This window comes from Brachypodium distachyon, chromosome 3 (assembly GCF_000005505.3).
Source record: "Brachypodium distachyon strain Bd21 chromosome 3, Brachypodium_distachyon_v3.0, whole genome shotgun sequence".
Lineage (NCBI taxonomy): Eukaryota > Viridiplantae > Streptophyta > Magnoliopsida > Poales > Poaceae > Brachypodium > Brachypodium distachyon.
Genome location: NC_016133.3, coordinates 35398638 through 35418080, shown reverse-complemented (window position 1 = coordinate 35418080; position 19443 = coordinate 35398638). Strand labels below are relative to the sequence as shown.

The 19443-nt window shown below is 47.1% G+C and overlaps 3 protein-coding genes across 3 annotated transcripts; 1 reads left to right on the top strand and 2 right to left on the bottom strand.

Annotated features, from left to right (window-relative positions):
* Window positions 1-4469: 4469 nt before the first annotated feature.
* On the bottom strand, window positions 4470-7092 carry LOC100846122 (VAN3-binding protein). The gene is made up of 6 exons (XM_003574281.4): window positions 6344-7092; window positions 5864-6275; window positions 5591-5734; window positions 5193-5242; window positions 5031-5088; window positions 4470-4951 (listed from the first exon to the last, which is right to left on the bottom strand). The coding sequence occupies exons 1-6, from the start codon at window positions 6647-6649 to the stop codon at window positions 4722-4724; spliced, it is 1200 nt and encodes a 399-aa protein (XP_003574329.2). The 5' UTR covers window positions 6650-7092; the 3' UTR covers window positions 4470-4721.
* A 1898-nt stretch (window positions 7093-8990) lies between these two features.
* LOC100845820 lies at window positions 8991-12001 on the bottom strand. Its single transcript, XM_003574280.4, has 3 exons — window positions 11455-12001; window positions 10453-10626; window positions 8991-9706 (listed from the first exon to the last, which is right to left on the bottom strand). Exons 2-3 carry the CDS (start codon window positions 10561-10563, stop codon window positions 9254-9256), a joined length of 564 nt encoding a protein of 187 aa, XP_003574328.1. The 5' UTR covers window positions 10564-10626; window positions 11455-12001; the 3' UTR covers window positions 8991-9253.
* Window positions 12002-15633: 3632 nt separating this feature from the next.
* LOC100828706 (glucan endo-1,3-beta-glucosidase) lies at window positions 15634-18815 on the top strand. Its single transcript, XM_003572024.1, has 2 exons — window positions 15634-15871; window positions 17908-18815. The coding sequence occupies exons 1-2, from the start codon at window positions 15634-15636 to the stop codon at window positions 18813-18815; spliced, it is 1146 nt and encodes a 381-aa protein (XP_003572072.1).
* Window positions 18816-19443: the final 628 nt, after the last annotated feature.

The following is a 19443-nucleotide window of genomic DNA, read 5'->3' as shown; positions in this document are numbered from 1 at the left end:
CATGCCATGGTCAAGGGGTCAAATAAGCTAGAGTGGGGGGCAAGAAAAGTGAGAGGAGGGGGCTCTTGGTCCATTGTGGACCATGGACCAAGCCCTACTTTTCTCACATGGTGCACACAAAAGCTATGGACCAAAAGAACTACTCTTCGCCTTTTGCCCCCACTTTTCTCTCTCCCTTAAGGGTAGCCTTGGTCATTTGTCATGGACCCTAGGCTATAAATACCCCCCCATGGGGGCATGTATCATTCACTCTCAACTTGAATAAACTCAAGGGGAGAGGGCTAGAGCCTCTTGCAAAGAGCTCTAGTCTCGAGATCCGGGAAGACGCGTTCGGCCCGGACTCGAAGGAGAAGGGGCTGGGTTAGAGTTCCGACTTGGATACTTAGAAAGACACGTTCGGTCCAAGTATGAGGCGGCCCCGACGAACCTCTCGCCTAAAGGTGTCTTGGGAAGATCCGCTCGGCCCAAGCCCTCGGCTAACAACCCCCTCGAAGCGTTTCCTAACATAGGATTAATTCGCACCCGCAGGGTCGACCGAACCTATTCAAAAAATATCGACGCTCAAGTTGTCCGAGTGTACGGCGACCTTCGCTATAAGGCTGGCGTACACGCCCTATATTTGTACCCGCACTTGTGCCATCGAGCATTGGCACCCCTTACTTTAATTGTTGTCGAGATCAACAACAAGTTACATCAAATTTTTTACAAACTTGAGACATCTTTTGTTGTACGGAGGAAGTATGAAAGATAAGAAGAAGCAGATTCTTGGTTTTATTCAGTTTACACAAACCCGACACCAACCCGTGGTTCTGGATTAAGAGCATCTCCAATGGCATCTCTCAAACCTATCTTAAATGTTCTATTTGGTGGATATGGACATTTTGCTTCCAAAATCATCCCCCAATGGCATCTCCTAAACGGACAAATGTCATGTTTATCTGGACACATGTCCCAAACTTGCCCCAAATTTAAAAAAGGTTTGGGAAAAGGAAAAGAAAAGGTGAAAATGAGAGGAGGAAGGATAAAGAGAAGTAAAAACTAATTTGGGAGAGAAATTTGGCGGGTGTGGTTGGGTGATAAGGATGGACATAAGCCAGACATATGTCCACTTGCTCTCCCAAATGACCAAAAAAAATACATTGGGGGGCAAAATTTAGGGGATCCCGTTGGAGATGCTCTAAGCTGACGTGGTTGTCACGTGTCCGGCATTAACTCTGTCGAACAGTTTTGGACCTGAATATTAACTAATACTAGTTTAAGCTTTATGTGTGCAACATTTACATGCATGGAAATGATTTTTATGCTTGCGTACATCTCAAGGAGGAACTTAATACGAGTAAATTAGGTAAAATACTTGTATAGTACAAAGAAAATTACAGATTATAGAATGACCCAGAGGGAGAACCGGAGAAACAGGGAGGAAACATAACATCAAAAAAATACAGCTTTTTTATCAGGCCTGGTACTTTTCCTTAAAAAAAATCAGGCCTAGTACCAATCCAGCCAATGCATTTATTTTGTTGATTTATTGGGTTATGCTCTATAAATTAAAAGTATTCTGTAGAATGTCGTCTTCCGATTTGGTAAAACATGAATACAAAATCCGGTGCTCAATCTTGCGGGAGTCGTCATTCATGAATGCGACGCCCCATGCACCACTCATCCTTGACGGCAAGGCCTGTCAGCGACGGCCCGAACTCCAGGGCCTCCTCTGCTAGCAGCTTATCTGGGGTCCTCAAGTCGCCCCGTTCGGCTCCGGCAAGCCCGCCATCACCGACCGAAAGCAAGGGGTCGGACAAGGTTGTGATTAATGAGGATGAGAAGGAATATGGGAGGGTCGATCAAGGATCACTTTCCAAGAGATGCCTCGCCGTCATCTTGTTCCCGGTTTTGGTCATCGTCTTCAGTCTTGTATGCCACAAGTCATGTGATTGTAGGTTCGGCTTTAGAATTTTCTTTTCTCCACTTAGAGATATTTAGCTACCAATTTTATTGTTTGGTCATTTTATATTTCCAATTTATACAGCATCAACTGTTCATATTGCGTTCTATGAGCTAAGGATTCACTTGGGCATCTATTGCAAGACACTAACTGGACTGCATGAATTAATTTTTCAGTTTTGTTATATCTAAGTTTTCTGATTTTTAGTTAGAGATAAGTTGATTTCTCAGCCCTTGAATATGATTTGTATTTTAAGATTCGAAATGGATGATTAAAAAATAAGGATAAAATGAGATCCAGATACTAATCCAACGGTTCTGATTCGTCAACTTAGCTTTAAACCTTTTACTTAAAAATCAGACAACTTAGATATAGCCACACACTTAGTTTTCTCAGGGGTCGGAAATGGGGCATGAACCCACCTGCATGAATTAGTTATATTTACTAACCACACACTTAGTTTTCTCAGGGGTCGGGAATGGGGGCATGAATCCACCTGCATGAATTAGTTATTATTACTAACATATATAAGATGCATTTGTGGTATTTGGAGCTTGAAATTAGAAGTGGTTTCTTCAAATCTTTGGGTGTATTTCCTCTTAGTGAGGACCATGTTTCATGATGGAGGAAGAAGAGACAAGTTCCAGCTGCATATTAATCGGGACGGTTACTTGTTACTCTGCATGTTCTTAATAGTTGAGTGCATTTGTAAATTCAAGAGTTGTGGCAATCAATTTTTAACATTTTGTGCCTCGTGCTTCTCTTTTTTTTTTATGTCTCTATATACTATATCTAGTCTCATCTCAAAACGTTTACCTTTTGTGTTGTTTGCATCGAGTTTTACAAGGCGTCCCATGTCGTCATGGCGCTCAGCAAGACACTAGGTATTTTGTATTCCTTTTTATTCCGAATCTTGTCCTATCTTACTTTTTTTAAGTGAACCGGCTTGCTATTAAGTGCACTGAATTTGTGTATCTTATAGTATGTTATTCTTTTTTATTATGAACCTTGACCTATCTTGCTTTTTAAGTGAACTGGCTTGCTCCTAAGTGTACCAAATTTGTGTATTTTATAGTATGTTGTGACCAAACAAATTGATGTTTCATAATGAGCTAATATAACTTGAAATAATTCAAAACATATAGCGCGGCCCGTAGCTATTTGGAAGCAACTAAAATCAACGGGGAAGATGTATCGAGCATTAGCTCGAAGCTTGAAAATTTATGGTTGTGTGCATCATGTTGATGCAGAGGCCGGAGGTTTCGACCTCCTTTTTGAAAAAAAAAATTAGCTCGAAAATATTAAAAATTGATACATTATTTAAAAAAAAAGAAAAGCACACCATGTCGGTGTGCAGGACATGATACGAGGTTAGCTAGATGACTCAAGCAGCAACCACATGGGCACAGGCTAATATTGAGCATCTATGTGACTTCAACCAGTCGCCGCATGTATAACTAGGTGGCTCTTTGAGCATCTAAGCTAAGCAGACTCTCATCATAGCAGAGAGATATATCTTGTGTTGGTATTGTATTGATTTGATTTTAGCTTACCACATATGCCAGGTGGTGATCTACCGGACCAGAAGCCACCTTATAAATGGCCGCAAACCTCCTTCGCTTAGCCGTGTGGGACTAATTATTCGTCCGCGACGCCCTCGCCTGCCGCGCCTTCCCTCCACGCCGTCCGTTCGTCGCGCCGCCTTCCGCCGCCGCATTCGGGCGCTCCACCCGTCCCCATTCCTTGGCCTATTCATCACCTACAACCCCTCAAGCCCCTACGTCTTTACCCTTCGCCGCCGCTCGATCTGACCCTGACCTCGCTGCCGCAGATCTCTTCCTCACTCGACTCCCGGAAGACAGCAGCAACGATCCCTCCCCCGGGCAGGAGATGCCACCCGTTCACGCAGGCACTGGATCTCCCGTGGCGGCTCCCCATGAGCTCCACATCCATTGTCTCCTCCGAGAAGAGGATCAGGGGTCGTTTCGTGCGGTCTGTGCCTGCCACCGTAAATCGCGAGAGCGGGCGGTTCGTGTTGCTGTCGTTTCATCAGAAACCAGGGAGCGGGAGATTTTGCCGTGGATGGGTACCGTGAAACCACAATCTGAGGGTGAGGGGTGATGGAGAGTTGGAGACGACAAGCTGCCTATGCTCATGTTTCACAGTGGTACGCTAGTGAATGAATTCTTTTATGCAGGATCTTCGTTTGTTTGACAGGTCATTAGATATTTGAAAGCAAGGTGATCTTCATGTAAAAATCTCGATTGATATTGCTGAACTATTAGTTTGACATGGCATTAGATATTGAAAGCAAGGTGCTCTTCATTTAAAAATCTAGATTGAAGTTGCTGAACTTTTAGAAATTGTTGAAGTTTGTTAAATAAAACGACATTTTCATCTATACTTTGTAAGTTTTATTTATCATTAACTTGTAAGAGTAAAGATTGAAACAGCTCCGATACTACATTGAGACGTTTCGCCCCTGACTCTCTTCTTTGAGCAGTAAGAAATTTGGTCATACTACTCATTAACATCAGGAACTTGGTTCTTTTTTGCGGGTATTAACACTGCAAACATATCTGAGAAACAAGCCATAGTAGACTTAAGCATATATAACCCATTCTCTAATCTCGCCATTTTGTATATAGAACTAATTAGACAGCCTGACAAGAGTATCATACTCAATATGTACCCCTCCTTGCAATCACAACACACCACACCCATCTCCCTGCCACCAAAACAGATACACACATGACATGAGCTGCTGTATCAGCTGAGATTAATTTACTACTGATGACTCCAGTTTATCTCCTGCGACAGTGGCTGCAGCTTGCCGGAGCAGGTTCTGCACGTCGTCGACCCAGCTCTTCTTGCTTGCGCCGTCCACGCACTCGAACTCCACGAGGCCCTGCGCCGTGCTCAGGCCGAAGCAGCGCCTCTCGTCCATGAGAGCTTTCCCCGGCTCGATCACCCACGTCGGGAGCTCGCTGTACACGCCGTAAACCACGCCTGCAGCACGATGAACTCAGTGTCAAAATAGAGCGACAATGGGGTATTTTGTATTTTTGTTAGGCCTGCTGGAGCTTACTCTTGTTGTTCTTTGACAGAGCGCCTCCTATGTGCTTGCTCTTCAGCTTTAACATGACCTGGGATTGTTTGGCTATGTTGTCAGCACTGTAAGGACTAATTTGCATACCTATTTCTGGTATGACAAATCGGCAATCATTTAGTCATTTTGTATTTCTGTTACCTGGGACGTCTTGCTGATGTAGATAGATACTTTCGTCCTGTGTAAATCCCCTGCACCAGTAAAAATAGATGAAGTTTCTGCACCTTAATTACCTTGATCAGACTTAGTTTTAGCAGAATTGCTAATACACAATCGCCTGCAAAATCTCTTAAGTTTCAGTCAACCACCATCCCAGACTTCATATTTGCTTTGAGATGGAGATCGACTGGAACATAAGGAAATTTCAGTTCCATACTAGTACTGGATAAAGTTCAGTTACATACTGCTGGATTATGATTTTGATTCATGTATTTCTAGATATAAAAATTATTCACCCCCTTCAAAAGATATAAAAAGATTTTGATTCATGATATATGACTGAATGTTCAGAACAATTCAGTACTCCCGATCGTCTGTACCTTTCCTCGTTCGTTTCAGCAGCTCCCCCTCCTTGCACCAGACATCGGGGCTCCACGAATGGCCCTTCTCGTAGGGAAGAACGCTCGCGCTGCTCCTCGCCTCCCGCTGCACCCTCTGCTTCATCGCTGCCGCTCCCCGTAGAGCTGATCCAATTCCGACACCAACACAGCACAGCTCGATCAATTAATTCTTCCATGAAAACATCACAGAAACAGTGTACAATGCGATCCTGCGGGCATTGAACTGCATATACGCATCGATCGGTCCCTTACCGGTTGCGGCCGCCGCCGTGAGCGTGGTCAGGTCGCCGGGGCTGCTGGCGCCGACGGCGGACCTGACGGCGCACGCGACAAGCTCATGGCTCGCGCCGGCGCGCCGCGCCACCTCGACGCAGTGCGTGGCCAGCAGCTCGGCCGCGGGCGCCATGGCCGCCGCCATCCTGGAGGCGGCGTCGTCCGAGTCCGAGCTCGCCGTCGTCGTGGCGGATGCCGCCGCGACGGCGGCCACGGCGGCCGCCACGCGGACCACCGACACCATGGCGTGCACGTGGGCCCTCTCGGCGCGCAGCTTCTCCTTCTTGCCGCTCTGCTTCCCACGCCGGCTCGCGTCCCGGTGGTAGAACCATTTGCTGATGGATTCGTGGTGGCCGCCGCCGATGGAGATGGAGCTCCTCCTCTCATCCGTCTGCGGGTCAAAAGGCTCAGAAATCAAACGGAAATATTCAATCAGAAGAGAAGGGATTGGCTGCTTACGTGGTGTCGATGGCTCGAAGGAACAATGGCCATGAAGGCAGACTCGTCAATCTCCGGTATGACCATCTCCGGCACAGGCAGCGGCCGGTTCGCGGCTGCGGCGAAGCTAGTCCTCTTGGCGCCGGCGCCGGCGACGAGGATCTTGGATATCTCGGACGCCGACACGCTCCACGACCTCGACAGGTACTCCATGGGCTCCAGCGGCGTCTGCGGCGGCGGTATCCCGGCATCCTCCTCCTCCTCGTCCATCTCAACGCGAAGCGCGCCGCCGGCCTTCCAGCCCGACCTCGCCATGGCCATGGCCATCCTCCACAAAGCACTTGGGCACTACGCAGTACGCTCTAGCTGGTGTGTCTGTCCGTGCTCTGCTCGGTCGCACGCACGGGTAGTAAGCTTCAGGGAGTGGTGGTCGCTTACTTATAGCGTGGGAGGCACGCACGGAGCACGAGGGCGGGGGTGTGGAGCCGCCATTGTTTGCCCACGGCAGGGAGAGAAGGGACGAAGGAAAGGGGAACACGAGGCTGACACGTCCCTGGCTTTCCTCTTGTACTCTGTCCCCGAGTTTCTCTACCACTACCTGGGACCAAATATACTTTAAACTTGTACTACATGCCCCTGCCAGTGTAATATACTAGTGCTGGCGTTGCTGTCCTCTAGCCGTTTGTTTGTTCCCGGCGGTTGAGCTATCTCGGACCTCGGAGGGGGTTTTGAAGGGAGTACCAACCAAGGATGGCAACGGCGAAATGGCGACGGCGTCTCAGAGTCTCAGACGTGCGGTTGGTGGAGAGGTCCGGCCGTCCCGCCGGGTCCCAGACTCACGGGGTGGATGTACGTACAGGAGCTCCGGAGCTGTATTATATACTGCTAGCAACGCTTTACTTGTGAGAATTTGTGTGCACTTGCAGCGACGTCTTGCGATGCTTCCAAGAGAAATCCCCTGTTTTCCCGGCGTATTTAGCTACCCATGATGCCGCTGTTTCCGCTGATTAAGTTAACGTTCTTAGTTAATTAACTTGGAATGATAAAATGAAATCCAGAGTTACGTTGGTTTGAAGAGATGTACATATTCTTATTGCGGTGACGCTTTAGTGCTGGTCAAGGTAGGTATAGCATCGGTCATCAGGAGCTTGACGGCGACGACAGTCGACCCGTATAGGTTGGAACACTGGTCTGCTTGGGTTTCTCGTCTGTATTGTATATCCATCCGATTTGTTCGTGTCCATTTTCTGCTTCTTTTTTCATGCGTGGGGCTTGATGTTTCTCCATGTATCCTTTTCGTGTAGTAGGAATACAAGCGTAGAGATGGGGGGGTGCGCTCTTTGTAAAGCACGAGCGGCGAGCGAACATGTTGTTGGAAGTTCGAACAGCTCTCAGTGGAGCAGTCAAGCATGCATTCGACCACCAAGGAAGGGAAAAGGAGTTGTCCAATATACAGGAATAATAACATATGCTGTTCTTCTTGCTGTCGAAAATAAAATAAAACATATGATGTTCTTCTGCCAGGTGTCGTGTCGACAGGCGGCCTGCAAGGAGCATATGCGGAATGTTTGTCCCGTCCCGTCCTGAGAGGCTGCTGCGGCTGTCGATATGCTTTTGCTACGTGCGTGAGGTGACGGCTGGCAATCATCCGGGCCACTGGAACGAGGAGGGAATCTCTCTCGTCTCACGCCTGCGTGACCTCCATCGATGGATCGCCAGAACCCAGCCCGCGCTAGCGGGGACATTGCGGCAGCTAGCTGCTCGCTCGCCTTTGCCCTGGAAATCATCGTGTCACCTTGGTAGTTAGCAGCAACCTGAGCAGAGAAATGGCCGCGTAATTCTGGTCTGGGATGGCATTAGTGCCGGCTGACAGTAGCCCTGTGCTCACCGATTATTTTTATTTCAAAAATGCGCGCGTCAAACAAAAGCAGTTTAGCTATCTAGCACGCCATTTTGTAGGCTGCCGATCGATCGATGATCCTAGGCTTACTTCATCTTACCGCATCTATCTATATTATGTCCGCATGCAACTGCGTGAACTCGATCTCATCATCGATGCAACTTTACGTACTTGTACTCTTTTCTTTTTCTCACCGGTTAAGACAAAGTGCAATATCCTCTCTCTTTTTTTTCCGGCTTGCGTCAGGTGGAAGCGAGCGACGGATCGATCGTGTTGTCGATCGCGGCATGGAACATCTGCACCCGTCCGTGATGCACTTCCAGTTCCAGGGACAGAGAAGATGCTGCCACGCGTGGTATTTGTCGTCCCTCTTGGTGTTGTTTGATGATCAGCAGGGGTGGGTGCGCTGGGTGAGAAACGGAAAGATGCCCTTGCCTTTGCCTTGCCTGTTCAGTTCATGATGGGTTGGATTGGGGAAGAAGCCGCTGGCTGCCACCTTTTAGCTCTTGTGAAAGGAGCGAATCGATAAAGGGCAGCATCCTGTGCGCGCCTGCGATGGGACAACATGATTCGTGTGCCGATGAGCCGAGCCATCGAAGCTTGTAAAAAAAGGTGGGCAGGCGTTGAGACCGGACCCCTGCACCGATCGGCCCGTTGGTCGTAGGCAGCGCACGCTGGGTATCATTCGACCGTCGCGGGCGCTGCACCAAACCAAACCAAAAACTAGGCTACCGATGCAGAGGACCTGACGCCGGCGTTTTTCAGCTGTGGATAAGCAGACCATTTTATCTCAAAAAGTACACAAAAGGAGACATCAACTATTCAACTTCAGAGGGGAAGATTAAGTCAGGGGTTGACATTTTTCGCACGGAAACAAGCTACCTTGATAAAGTTGCCAAATTCCTCCTTTTTTAACATCGGAAGAGGAAAACGAGTCACAGAACTAGCTGATGGCTGCACGACGCACGCAAACAAGGCCACCCCACCACCCTTCCTTCATCAGCGTTCAACAACCACAGAGAGCAACAGGATCAGTCGAGATAGACCTTGACGTGGATGCCGTTATCGATAAGCGACTGCACGACGGCTCGGATCTTGCCCTCGAACCGGTCGCGCTCCCGGGGCGTGTAGGTGCACGCGTACACGTCCGCCTCCTTGGCGCGCTCCGCCAGGAACCGCCCCACAGACAGGCACGCCGGCACGTCTGACCGTGATGCCAGCGCCGCCTTCACGTCCTTCGAGTTGGTGCCCGCCACGGCGACCTGCCGGCACGTCGACCGGTGGGTCAGCGACGCCGACACGAACCGCTTCGAGATGAAAACGTCCAGGGTGAAGGGCTCCATGTGTGCGATCGTCCGCTGCTTGAAGGAGATGTGCTTGTGAGGGTTCTTAGACCGCTTCTCCTTCTTGTACGTGTAAGGCCTGCTGTTGTCCTCGTCCATGAAGTCCTCCACGCCGAAGAAGCTCCTTGATGAGCATAGGGCCTGAAGGAATCAAGAGGTGAAATTATCGCATTTTATACAGCTAGTTTTACTCCAGGGAATGTGGATCTGGAAAGGACATGTAAAGAAAAAAGAAAATACTGAATTGTCCATTGCACACAGTGTAAATAATGAACAGGAATGAATCTGTATGCCTATCCGATCTGATAGCTTAAATATGACTGTAAAAATGACTGAAAATGGTTAAGCAATGAGAAATGCATGATCCAAGTTTGAACGGACTGTAATTGTGCTTATGAATTGTTCAAGAGCTAAATGCTTGGTTTAAAAAGAAAGGCAAATGAACTGTTCGACTGATTACAATGACTATACTGTGCTAGACCTATACATGTTTGTAAATTGACTGGATAAGTTCAGCTGAAGAAGCCAGGGGCAATGCCTTGAGTCCTTCAGGCAGAATAAAAATTTATAGACAGTACGGAATTCAGCATGCATGCCCGCATGATTAAAAACAGTATGGAATGCGGTACTGCATGCCCACATGATTAAAATTAGTACGAACTTAGGTTGCATGTATTCCTTCTACTCATTAGCGGGAGGGGTCTGGGATTTAATTTGGTTCCACAACCATTTTTCTCCGTTTTCACAACCCAGGTTAGATATTTCGAGATAATTATCATAGACATAGCCAAGTCGCTCAAATGAAAACACCGTAACAGCATAGATTATTTCAGGGGTTAAATTTTTGAAATGGTAGCAGTCAGAGACTCAAAACAAACTGTATTTACCTGCCCACCATGAAATCGACTCGAACAAGTATAGAGTGCCGCAGTAGGATGTCCTTCCTGTAGCACATGAGCCCCCCTTCTCCATGACTGGCTAAAGATGTTCTTGAGCATGTTTACCTCAATGCTCACCAAATAGCAGGTCTGGATTATTTCTAGCCTAACCTCTAGATCACTCTGCAAAAAAATAAAGTTATTTTAGAGCTCAAGTTCTTCAGCCAAGATTCTGCAGAAAGTAAAAACCCAAGCTTCCTTCACCGTGGCAATGACATAGAACACTGGCATTTGTATTTTCAAATAGATCCTCATCAGACACGGAGGGATCACCAAAACTAAACAGCAATGTGAGAGAGAATCTGAAACCACTACTAGGTGAAAACTACTGCTATGAATCACCTGACAACATTAGGTGCATATCAGTGGAAGAGGCGCAGATTGATACATCCCTTGTTTTCAACTGCAACTTCTCCAGAAGCCAGTTGAATTTCTGTGAGAAGCTACGGCCACAATAAGCCTCAAGAAACTGTCTCATCCCCTTCTTTTCAGCTTCTGAAATTTTAGCTTATTTTTCATTTTTTAGTGTGAAAAGTCTGTAACACCCACGTACCTCAACTGTTTCATGTTTAACTGACAATATCATTCTTTTTTACCGTTTTACTGCCGACCTTAGCAATAATTTGAATTTCGACCATAATAAAGTACTAATTTTTTAATAAGTACACTTGCACATAAATACATTCATGTACAAGCATCTACATTCTACACCATTCCTACACAAGCATCTTGATCTCTCAAAGATTTCAGTTCTTGAGAATCCATTCATATCTCAATTTCCAATCTGGAAATTCACGGAAAAAACATCTCCATAATTTACACAAGGGGCCCCTTTACATAAACAGACAACAAACAGAAACATCTACATTTGCATACACACAAAAATAATAGCAGTGCCATCCAACATAATTCGATTCATCTGAATAAAAGACAACACAAAAAAAACATTACCTTGCACTGTGGAGGAGGAGCGCAGCGAGCACGGCAGAGCACGCCACAACCGAAGGAAGCAGCGACGGGGGCGGCGACCTGCTGGGCGAGGAAGCCGGCGACGGGCTGGAAGTGTAACCCGCAGCGCCCACCGCGGGGGTGTTCGGGGTTGGAGTTGCAAGGTGCGCAGAAAAGAGGTCGGAGGATGTCGTCGCTGGCGGGTGAAGCAGCGTCGACGCCGGAATCGATGACGAGTGTAGGGGTGGAGGAGAAGATGCGGGCGAGCAAGGTGGCGGCGAGGTGGGCGAGGGAGGCGGCAGCGGAGTTGTGCGCGGGTGGCAACGGCCGGGCCAACGGCGGACGTGCACGGCAGCGCCGGTGGCCGAGTGCAGCAGGATAGGGAGGGGGAGCGAGAGAGGCGGCAGGGGAGGTCTGCGGGGGAGGCGAGGGCCGTTCCGGCGGCGGAGCGGTAGGCGAGACGGCGGCGGATGGGAGGCGGCGGCTGCAGGAGCGCAGCGACGCTGCGACGGGGGCTTTGGGGGGATGCGGGATAGGACTCACGGCCCGATGGCTGCGGTGGCAGTGGCATTCACGTTGCTTTGTATCGGCTGAGAAGCCCGTTAAACGGGTCCGGCCCAGTTTCTGGAAATACGCCTGAACTTGGATGGGCTGCCAAAAGAAAACTGGACAGATGCTTTCTCTTCTTTTGGGCTTGCGCTTTCTGGGACCGAGGCGCTTGCCTTTAAAAACAAAATCAGCCCAAAATAAGGGGTCATGCCATTCTTTTTTCAATTACTTACTAGAAATGTTGTCAGGAGACGATGATGTGTATTCCGTTGTAACACACGGCCTGTTGCACGGTCACCTAATATTCTGCTTTTCTATATGAAGCTAGAAATGTTGAATGAAGTTTATCGTTGTTCGTAGCATCGCATGGGGCTCCTTGCTAGTCTAGATTAGTTATAATACTATTAGAAGTTCTATTTTTTTTGATTTATTTGTGATATTGGTTTATAGCAACCACTATTGAATTTTGTAGCATACATCAAGAAACAGAATTACAGAAATATGGTTTTCGGTTAGGAACCAAAGTTCGGGTTGTCAAATGAAAACAACACGGTTTTACTTTCTTCTGCCCCTTTTCCGAAGTCAGTACGCAATGAAAAATTATAATAGACATTGCGCATCTCGGGTCTAGAAGACGTCCACTAGAGGGTGACGGCGGCCACCTATGGACCCACAAGACCCCATGGCTGGCCCACACCTAGGGCACACGGTTCCCTCCTGGCGATCTATGTTGCCTCGTTTTGCGTGCTTTCCAAGATAACTCTTAGACTTAATCCCTACTTTTTAGAATTTTTACTAGCGGAAAAGGTTTCCTGAAATAATAAATAAAAACATTGAAAATATGTTGATGTTGATTAAAAGCAATTAAGTCAAAAACTTAATACTCCCTCCTATGTATAATAAGTGTCTCAGATTTTGTACTAATGTAGTACAAACTTGTTTTACTAGCGGAAAAGGTTTCCTGAAATAATAAATAAAAACATTGAAAATATGTTGACGTTGATTAAAAGCGATTTAGTCAAAAACTTAATACTCCCTCCTATCTATAATAAGTGTCTCGGATTTTGTACTAACGTAGTACAAATTTGTACTAAGTATGAGACACTTATTATGGATCGGAGGGAGTAAAACAATTAGTTTAACGAAAACATGTCTTTCAACCTCAAACGAAATACATGGTTTAATTATGGCTCGAACTCGTCTTGACGTAGTCATATGGATCTACTTCCGTTGAGCTATGGATTTCGGGATTTGTGCTAGAGGTAGTTGCACCACTGGCCGAACAACTTGAGAGGTGGGAGCATTTTAGTGCAACAAGTTGTAAAATGAGCAAAACTAGTTCGATGAGTTGAGGTTTGGGAGCATTTTAGGCCGGCGGCTTCGCCCAGGAGTCGCCCAGCGTCGCTAACCTCCCTGGCGCCACCTTCTCCGGACCTGCTGGCCACATCTCATGAGGTCAGTGGGATGCAGAATAACCGCAGGGGTTTTTCAGCAAAACCATAGGACACATGTCAACGCCTAATTGGTTTGGACCTCTAAACACTCTCAACTTTTGGACCTAGTTTTGCTCATTTTGCAACTTGTTAGATTGACGTGCTCACATCTCTCAATTTGTTGGGCCACTGGTGCAACTACCTCTTTGTTCTATTGATATTTTGATGTTTTCCAGGTCGTTGGATATTTTGATGTTTTCCGGCTCGTTGGTTCAATAGCCAATAAACAATTTGATAATCTGTCTTGGAGGGCTGTGTCCCTGGTCACACTGTGTTCAATGGTCTTATATTGTCACCAATTATGATTACCCACAAAGTTAATCTAGTCTCTGTATAGGTCTAGTGTTGCATAATTTCATCATCAAAGACATGACGATTTTGACTTCAAATCTTGTTGACGTTACGTTTTGTTTTACTAAGGATATATTTTAAAAGTTGTTTCTTTCGTTTTTATGAATCGGTAAAAGACAGATGTTTAAGAAAAAGAAAAAAAACGACGTAATTAAATGCCGGCAACAGCGATAACGGAAAAAGGAAAAAAAATCGCGGGCCTGCTTGGCTGCTTCGTGGCCTGGACCCTGGGTACGAATCGGCAGCGCGGTACTGAACAAAACGCGGGGTCCCGTACGTGCGCTTCCCATCCTACCTACCCTTCTTCGCCCGTCATGCCGCCGCCGCCTCACGATGCGCGCGTGACAACGGCCGACTGACTGATCGATGCCTTCTCCGTGAGGCGCTCACGGCTCCGCGCAAGTATTTCACCGCTAATTACTTTCATCGAAGATTCTCATTCGGATGTCTGGATCCTGCACCATCGAACACGTACGTACGCCGGCCGCCATCGCCGTCTTATGCTGCGTCACAGTTCCGAAGTATGACCACACAACCGTCGGTAAACGGACGACGAGACAACCAACAAAAAGATAAGCCCTGATTGCTGCCAATCCAACCTAAGAAATCGATACTACTTCAGCAATAAATACGGCGACGGTCACCTGACTCCACCGTGCCAGACCCGGAGTGCGTACGTGCGCGCGCGGCGCCTTCCACCGAACCCATGCTTCCACTCCTCTTCAGTACGCTCGCGCAGGACGTCACGTCGTAGCCTTTTCCCTCCCGGGCCTGCATCTGGCAACGCTAGCTCGTGCTACACTAGGTACTACTGCTGGTCGGTTTGGCTGGTGATTCCCATTACCACGACGCAGATGTCAGGTTTCCGTTGTCGACGGCGACGAGAGAGACGACAGTCGCCAAACTTCACCACTGCTCGATCGCATTAAACGCCGGCAAGGCATTCATGCCGTCGCCTGCCCTGCCTCGTGACATGCTGCGTGTACTGCACTGCATGCATGCCCGCATTGTCCAGTGGAGTACATGGGTAGGTCAGGTCAATGCCGTGGAGGAGAGAACAACATTATCCGTACTAGTATGCCTGAACGGCGGAATCACTTTCTACTCCTTCCGTTTCGAATTAACTTGGACAAAAAAATTACAATCTATACCTATTTAAAAAATACGGACTGTTTTCTTTACCATGCGATTTCATCGCCTGTCAAGCTTTCCTTCGCTCGCCTTGCCCGATCCCACAACCTGTCACCCACGCCCCTGTCTCACCACCCAGCAGGCCGAACTCATCCACACACTGGTACACATACGAACTAGAATCGATAACGAGATCGATACGCATCATCGATCCATCGGCATCCATATTGAACTGCCATATACAATCACAAACTGCCAAATATACAAACACGGAAGCCGACTCGAACACGAGCAACCACGGAAGCACCCTTCTATCTACAAATATCCACGCATCTATCGATCTATAAATATTTTTTAGACTTTGTGATCGTGCCGCCGAGTATATACTGCTGGCCAGCCCCCGTGTCGTTTGGTCCACCCAAGCCGCAGAATCGCAGCTTCGTCCGCCCGAGCTGACAATCTACCACAAGATAAAATTGGTAACTACTCCGTATATGCTAATGCCACGCTGAAATCATTATACCTTACTAAGTTGATGAACAACCATCTGCTCATTGCATCTGACTATCTATGCTAAATTTTTTTTTGTTTACTTTTGTACCTACGCTTTCCATTATAACCATCTGTTGATTCCGTCCTTTTTTTGTGCTTGCAGAACATGGATCACAGCGCTGAAACATCCACTTTTGAAGATTTTGAAAACCGGCCTTTAAAGAAAGCAAAAAATTATGAATCAAGTGTTTTGGATGATCCATTGACATCACCTTCCATCTCAGCATCATCTATGATTTCAGATCTTCAGATAAATGGTGATCCATTGGCATCACCACCATCAACAACCAATTCGACATCATCTACAGTTTCTGAAATTATGAAAGAAGAAAAAGCTTCAGCAGGTGATGATAATCAAACTGTACCTCCATCAGCAACCAATTCGACATCATCTATAGTTTCTGAAATTATGAACGAAGAAAAAGGTTTCAGAAGATGATGATACAATCTTGAAAAAAAGAAGAAGATACTGATAATCAAACTGTTTCAGCAGATGATAATAATCAACTAGACGAACATAAAGAAATCAAGGTAAATTTTTCTTTCTTATGATTTTCTTTCTTATTATTCTTATTATTATTTTTGCTTTTGTACCTATGCTTTTCATTATAACTATCTGTTGATTCAAACTTTTTTTAGATTATGCATTGACCGACTTAGATGAATGTGCTCATTTAGTAATAAACGACTCTTCAAAAAAAAAAATATTGGTGAGTCGGGGGCTCCCTGTCGTGCGTTATGAGGGAGACGAGCAAGGGATACGAGAGTGGGCTAAATTCTAAACCGGGCTGCCCTGTACGTTTAACTTAATCAGGCTATTTGGGGTATTTGGGTACCAGGAACTAAAACCTGATTGCCCGAAATAAATCGGGTTTTTAGACTTGGCACCCGAAAATTCTCTTTGGGTTTAGGACTTCCGGTTTTTCGGGTTCGGGTTTTTTAGGTTCGGGATACGGGTATCGAGTATTGTGCCCGGTCTGAGTTGGCACCCGGTCTGAGTTGGCAAACAGCAATTAGTTTGGGTACTGAATCTCATAAAGCTGTGAGTAGCATCTATATTTTGTTGTCAGTAGCTTTTTAAACATGTGGTGTGTTTTGTTGTCCGTAACAACGTACGGGTATTTCTGCTATACGCATATGTGTGTTTGTATGTATCTCGTAGCCTAGCCCATCTATCTGTTCGCATAGTACAACCTTAATTTTCATGAAAAAAAGTACTTCCTCCATCCCGAATTAACCGAGATTGGTTGATTTGTATAAATTCTTTGAATTTGGTACCGAGAGTACATGCAAAGATCAGGCAGGAGCTTGATTAGGCCGGCACGTGCGCGTGTTACGTGTACACTTTATGGAAAATTATGCAAATATCCCCCCCCCCTCCGAATATTCGGGTATAATGTGGCTACTCAAAAACCGCAGCTAGTAATACGTACGGATGGATCCATCAGGACCGAAAACTCACTGTGGCCATCCTCCCATCTGTGCAATTGTGCATGTCTTGACAATTTTGTTGGCATTCTATACCCACTTAAAATTCGGGGCCACTTTAACTCCCTCCTAATCCAGTGAGCGTTAACCCATGCCAATTTCAATCCACAAATTATGGCTAAAAAGTGAGAAGTACTAAATTGACGGAGTATCGCCATTCCAATTCTACACGAGCTGATGCAATCTTCCTCCGAGCGGACATGCGAGGCGGCCGGTGTCCAGCACAAAAATGGCCCTATAAATCTGAATCGCGATTTTTCTGTAGAGCAATACGCCAATACTGTAACAGAGACCCACAGTAGTAGTATGGGTGCTTTGGCAGGAGCACTGCTGTGTTGGCACACACACCCAGCAAGTGAAAAAGAAGAATCTTTACTGCTTCTTAATTCTCAGTTTGGTTAGTGCTACATATGTCCTCCTCCTCCCCCCACGCACGACCGATCCCGATCCCCTTTCTGGGCTTTCCTCCTCCCCCACGCACGGCCGACCATGCCCGATTCCCTTCCTGGGCTTACCGATCATAACAGCTTCGTGGGCTTCCCTTCAATCCGTTACCTTTGTGGGCATACCAAAAATAAGACCCGATATCTTCCGATCCCCAAATTACCTTCACCTTCCAAACCCAACTTCAGCAACGCACGACCCCAGATGATCGCCACTGATCAACGTTGGTCCCCCATCAACCCCTGATCTGCGTAAAAAATAAATCATCCAACCTTATCAAAGTTGTTTTAATTATGGTATGTATTTAGCAAGGAAATTAGCATAGAATTATTTTGACAAAAAGAACGAGATTAGCAACAACCAAAGATGTAGGAAAAAAAGACAAAAAAAATAAACCTTATCCCTTCTCACCCACTCAATCACACTCTCAGCTTCCTCACCCTCTCAGCTCCCTCACCTCTCTCGCGGTCTCGTTCTGGATCTCACCGATCCTCCCCGCCGGCGTGCTCCTGCCACAGCCCAAATCTCAGCTCCCTCACCAACTCCCTCCTCCCTTCCCTCGCCGACAAATCCACCGGCCTCACAACTGCCGTCTCCTGGATCCGGGCCAACCTCGCCACCCCGGCCACCAACGTCACCCTCCTCCTCGCCGGCAACGAGATCCTCCCCTCCCCGGACCCAAACCTCATCCTCTCCCTCCTCCCCGCCATGCGCCGCCTCGCCCAAGCCCTCAAATCCGAAGGCTTCCCCTCCATCCGCGTCTCCACCCCGCACTACCTCGGCATCCTGGCCCCCTCCGACGGGATCCCCACCAACGCCACCTTCCGCGCCGGCTACAACACCAAGCTCTTCCCATCCATGCCGCAGTTCCACCGTGAGACTAAACCCCCCTTCATGGTCAACCCGTACCCTTACTTCAGCTACAACCCGCAGACTCTCAACTACACGTTGTTCCGCCCCAACGCTAGGATCTACGACCCGGCCACCAAGCTCAACTACACCAGCATGTTCGAGGCGCAGATGGACGCGATCTACACGGCCATGGTCAAGCTTGGGTACGGGGATGTGGAGGTCGCCATCGGGGAGGCCGGGTGGCCGACGCAAGCCGAGGCGGACCAGGTCGGGGTTGGGGTGAAGGAGGCGCAGGATTTTAATGAAGGGATGTTGAGGGTTTGCAGCAGTGGCAAGGGGACGCCATTGATGCCCAACAGGACTTTCGAGACGTATCTGTTTTCCTTGTTTGATGAGAACCAGAAGCCTGGACCCGTTGATGAGCGGCATTTTGGGCTGTTCAATCCGGATTTCACTCCTGTTTATGATCTCAGGCTGCTCACCGATGGCAAGGGCAGTGTCTGATTTCTCTTCATTCTTCTTCTCATGAACCTTCCCTCTCTAGCTTGCGTTGTTTCATCTGAAAGTTTTACTGCCGTTGCATTGCTGCTGTTGTCTTTAGTTTTTCAGCATGATTTGGTTGGTTTTTAGTAGTGTTAAAAATGAGGTTTTAAATTCAATACATACCGTCAGCTTCAGCACTGTTCGCCTCTGGGTACGTCATCCTATTTCAGCCTTAGGGAGTATATTTAATGTCGAAGATTTAGAATGTCTGGCCGTGTAATCAGGAGTGGAGGTTTTGAGTCACCAATTATAAAGATGAATGTCAGTAAGAGACATTTGGGTTATCAAATCAGGAGTATTACTTTACGTGGCGTATTGCAAAAACCAGATTGGCTTCTAGTGCATGCCATTATATTTATGTACCATCCATGATCTTGTCCTTTTAATGCTATCGCCTATCGGTATAGCAATCATTTGCTAGTGCAAACAATCTGATTTGTGTAATAGTATGTTGGTTAAAAAAATTGTTTCGCTGTTTGAGGTTTTGAGTTTGGACCCATGAGTTAAGCTTTAGGTGAATGTACTTTGTGGCGTCGTAGTGAAGTGTTTGATTATTTTGACTGGACTAATTGGCTCGTCTTGCATCAAG

Excerpts from the sequence above, each read along its gene's own strand:
- LOC100828706 (XM_003572024.1), top strand. The coding sequence starts at position 15,634 with ATGGATCACAGCGCTGAAACATCCACTTTTGAAGATTTTGAAAACCGG. Across the intron at positions 15,872-17,907 it reads AGAAGAAAAAGCTTCAGCAG|CTCCCTCACCTCTCTCGCGG; the intron begins GTGATGATAATC and ends TCACCCTCTCAG.
- LOC100845820 (XM_003574280.4), bottom strand. The coding sequence starts at position 10,563 with ATGCTCAAGAACATCTTTAGCCAGTCATGGAGAAGGGGGGCTCATGTG. Across the intron at positions 9,707-10,452 it reads GTCGATTTCATGGTGGGCAG|GCCCTATGCTCATCAAGGAG; the intron begins GTAAATACAGTT and ends TGATTCCTTCAG.
- LOC100846122 (XM_003574281.4), bottom strand. The coding sequence starts at position 6,649 with ATGGCCATGGCCATGGCGAGGTCGGGCTGGAAGGCCGGCGGCGCGCTT. Across the intron at positions 5,735-5,863 it reads CACGGCGGCGGCCGCAACCG|CTCTACGGGGAGCGGCAGCG; the intron begins GTAAGGGACCGA and ends GAATTGGATCAG. Across the intron at positions 5,243-5,590 it reads GCTGAAACGAACGAGGAAAG|GGGATTTACACAGGACGAAA; the intron begins GTACAGACGATC and ends TTACTGGTGCAG.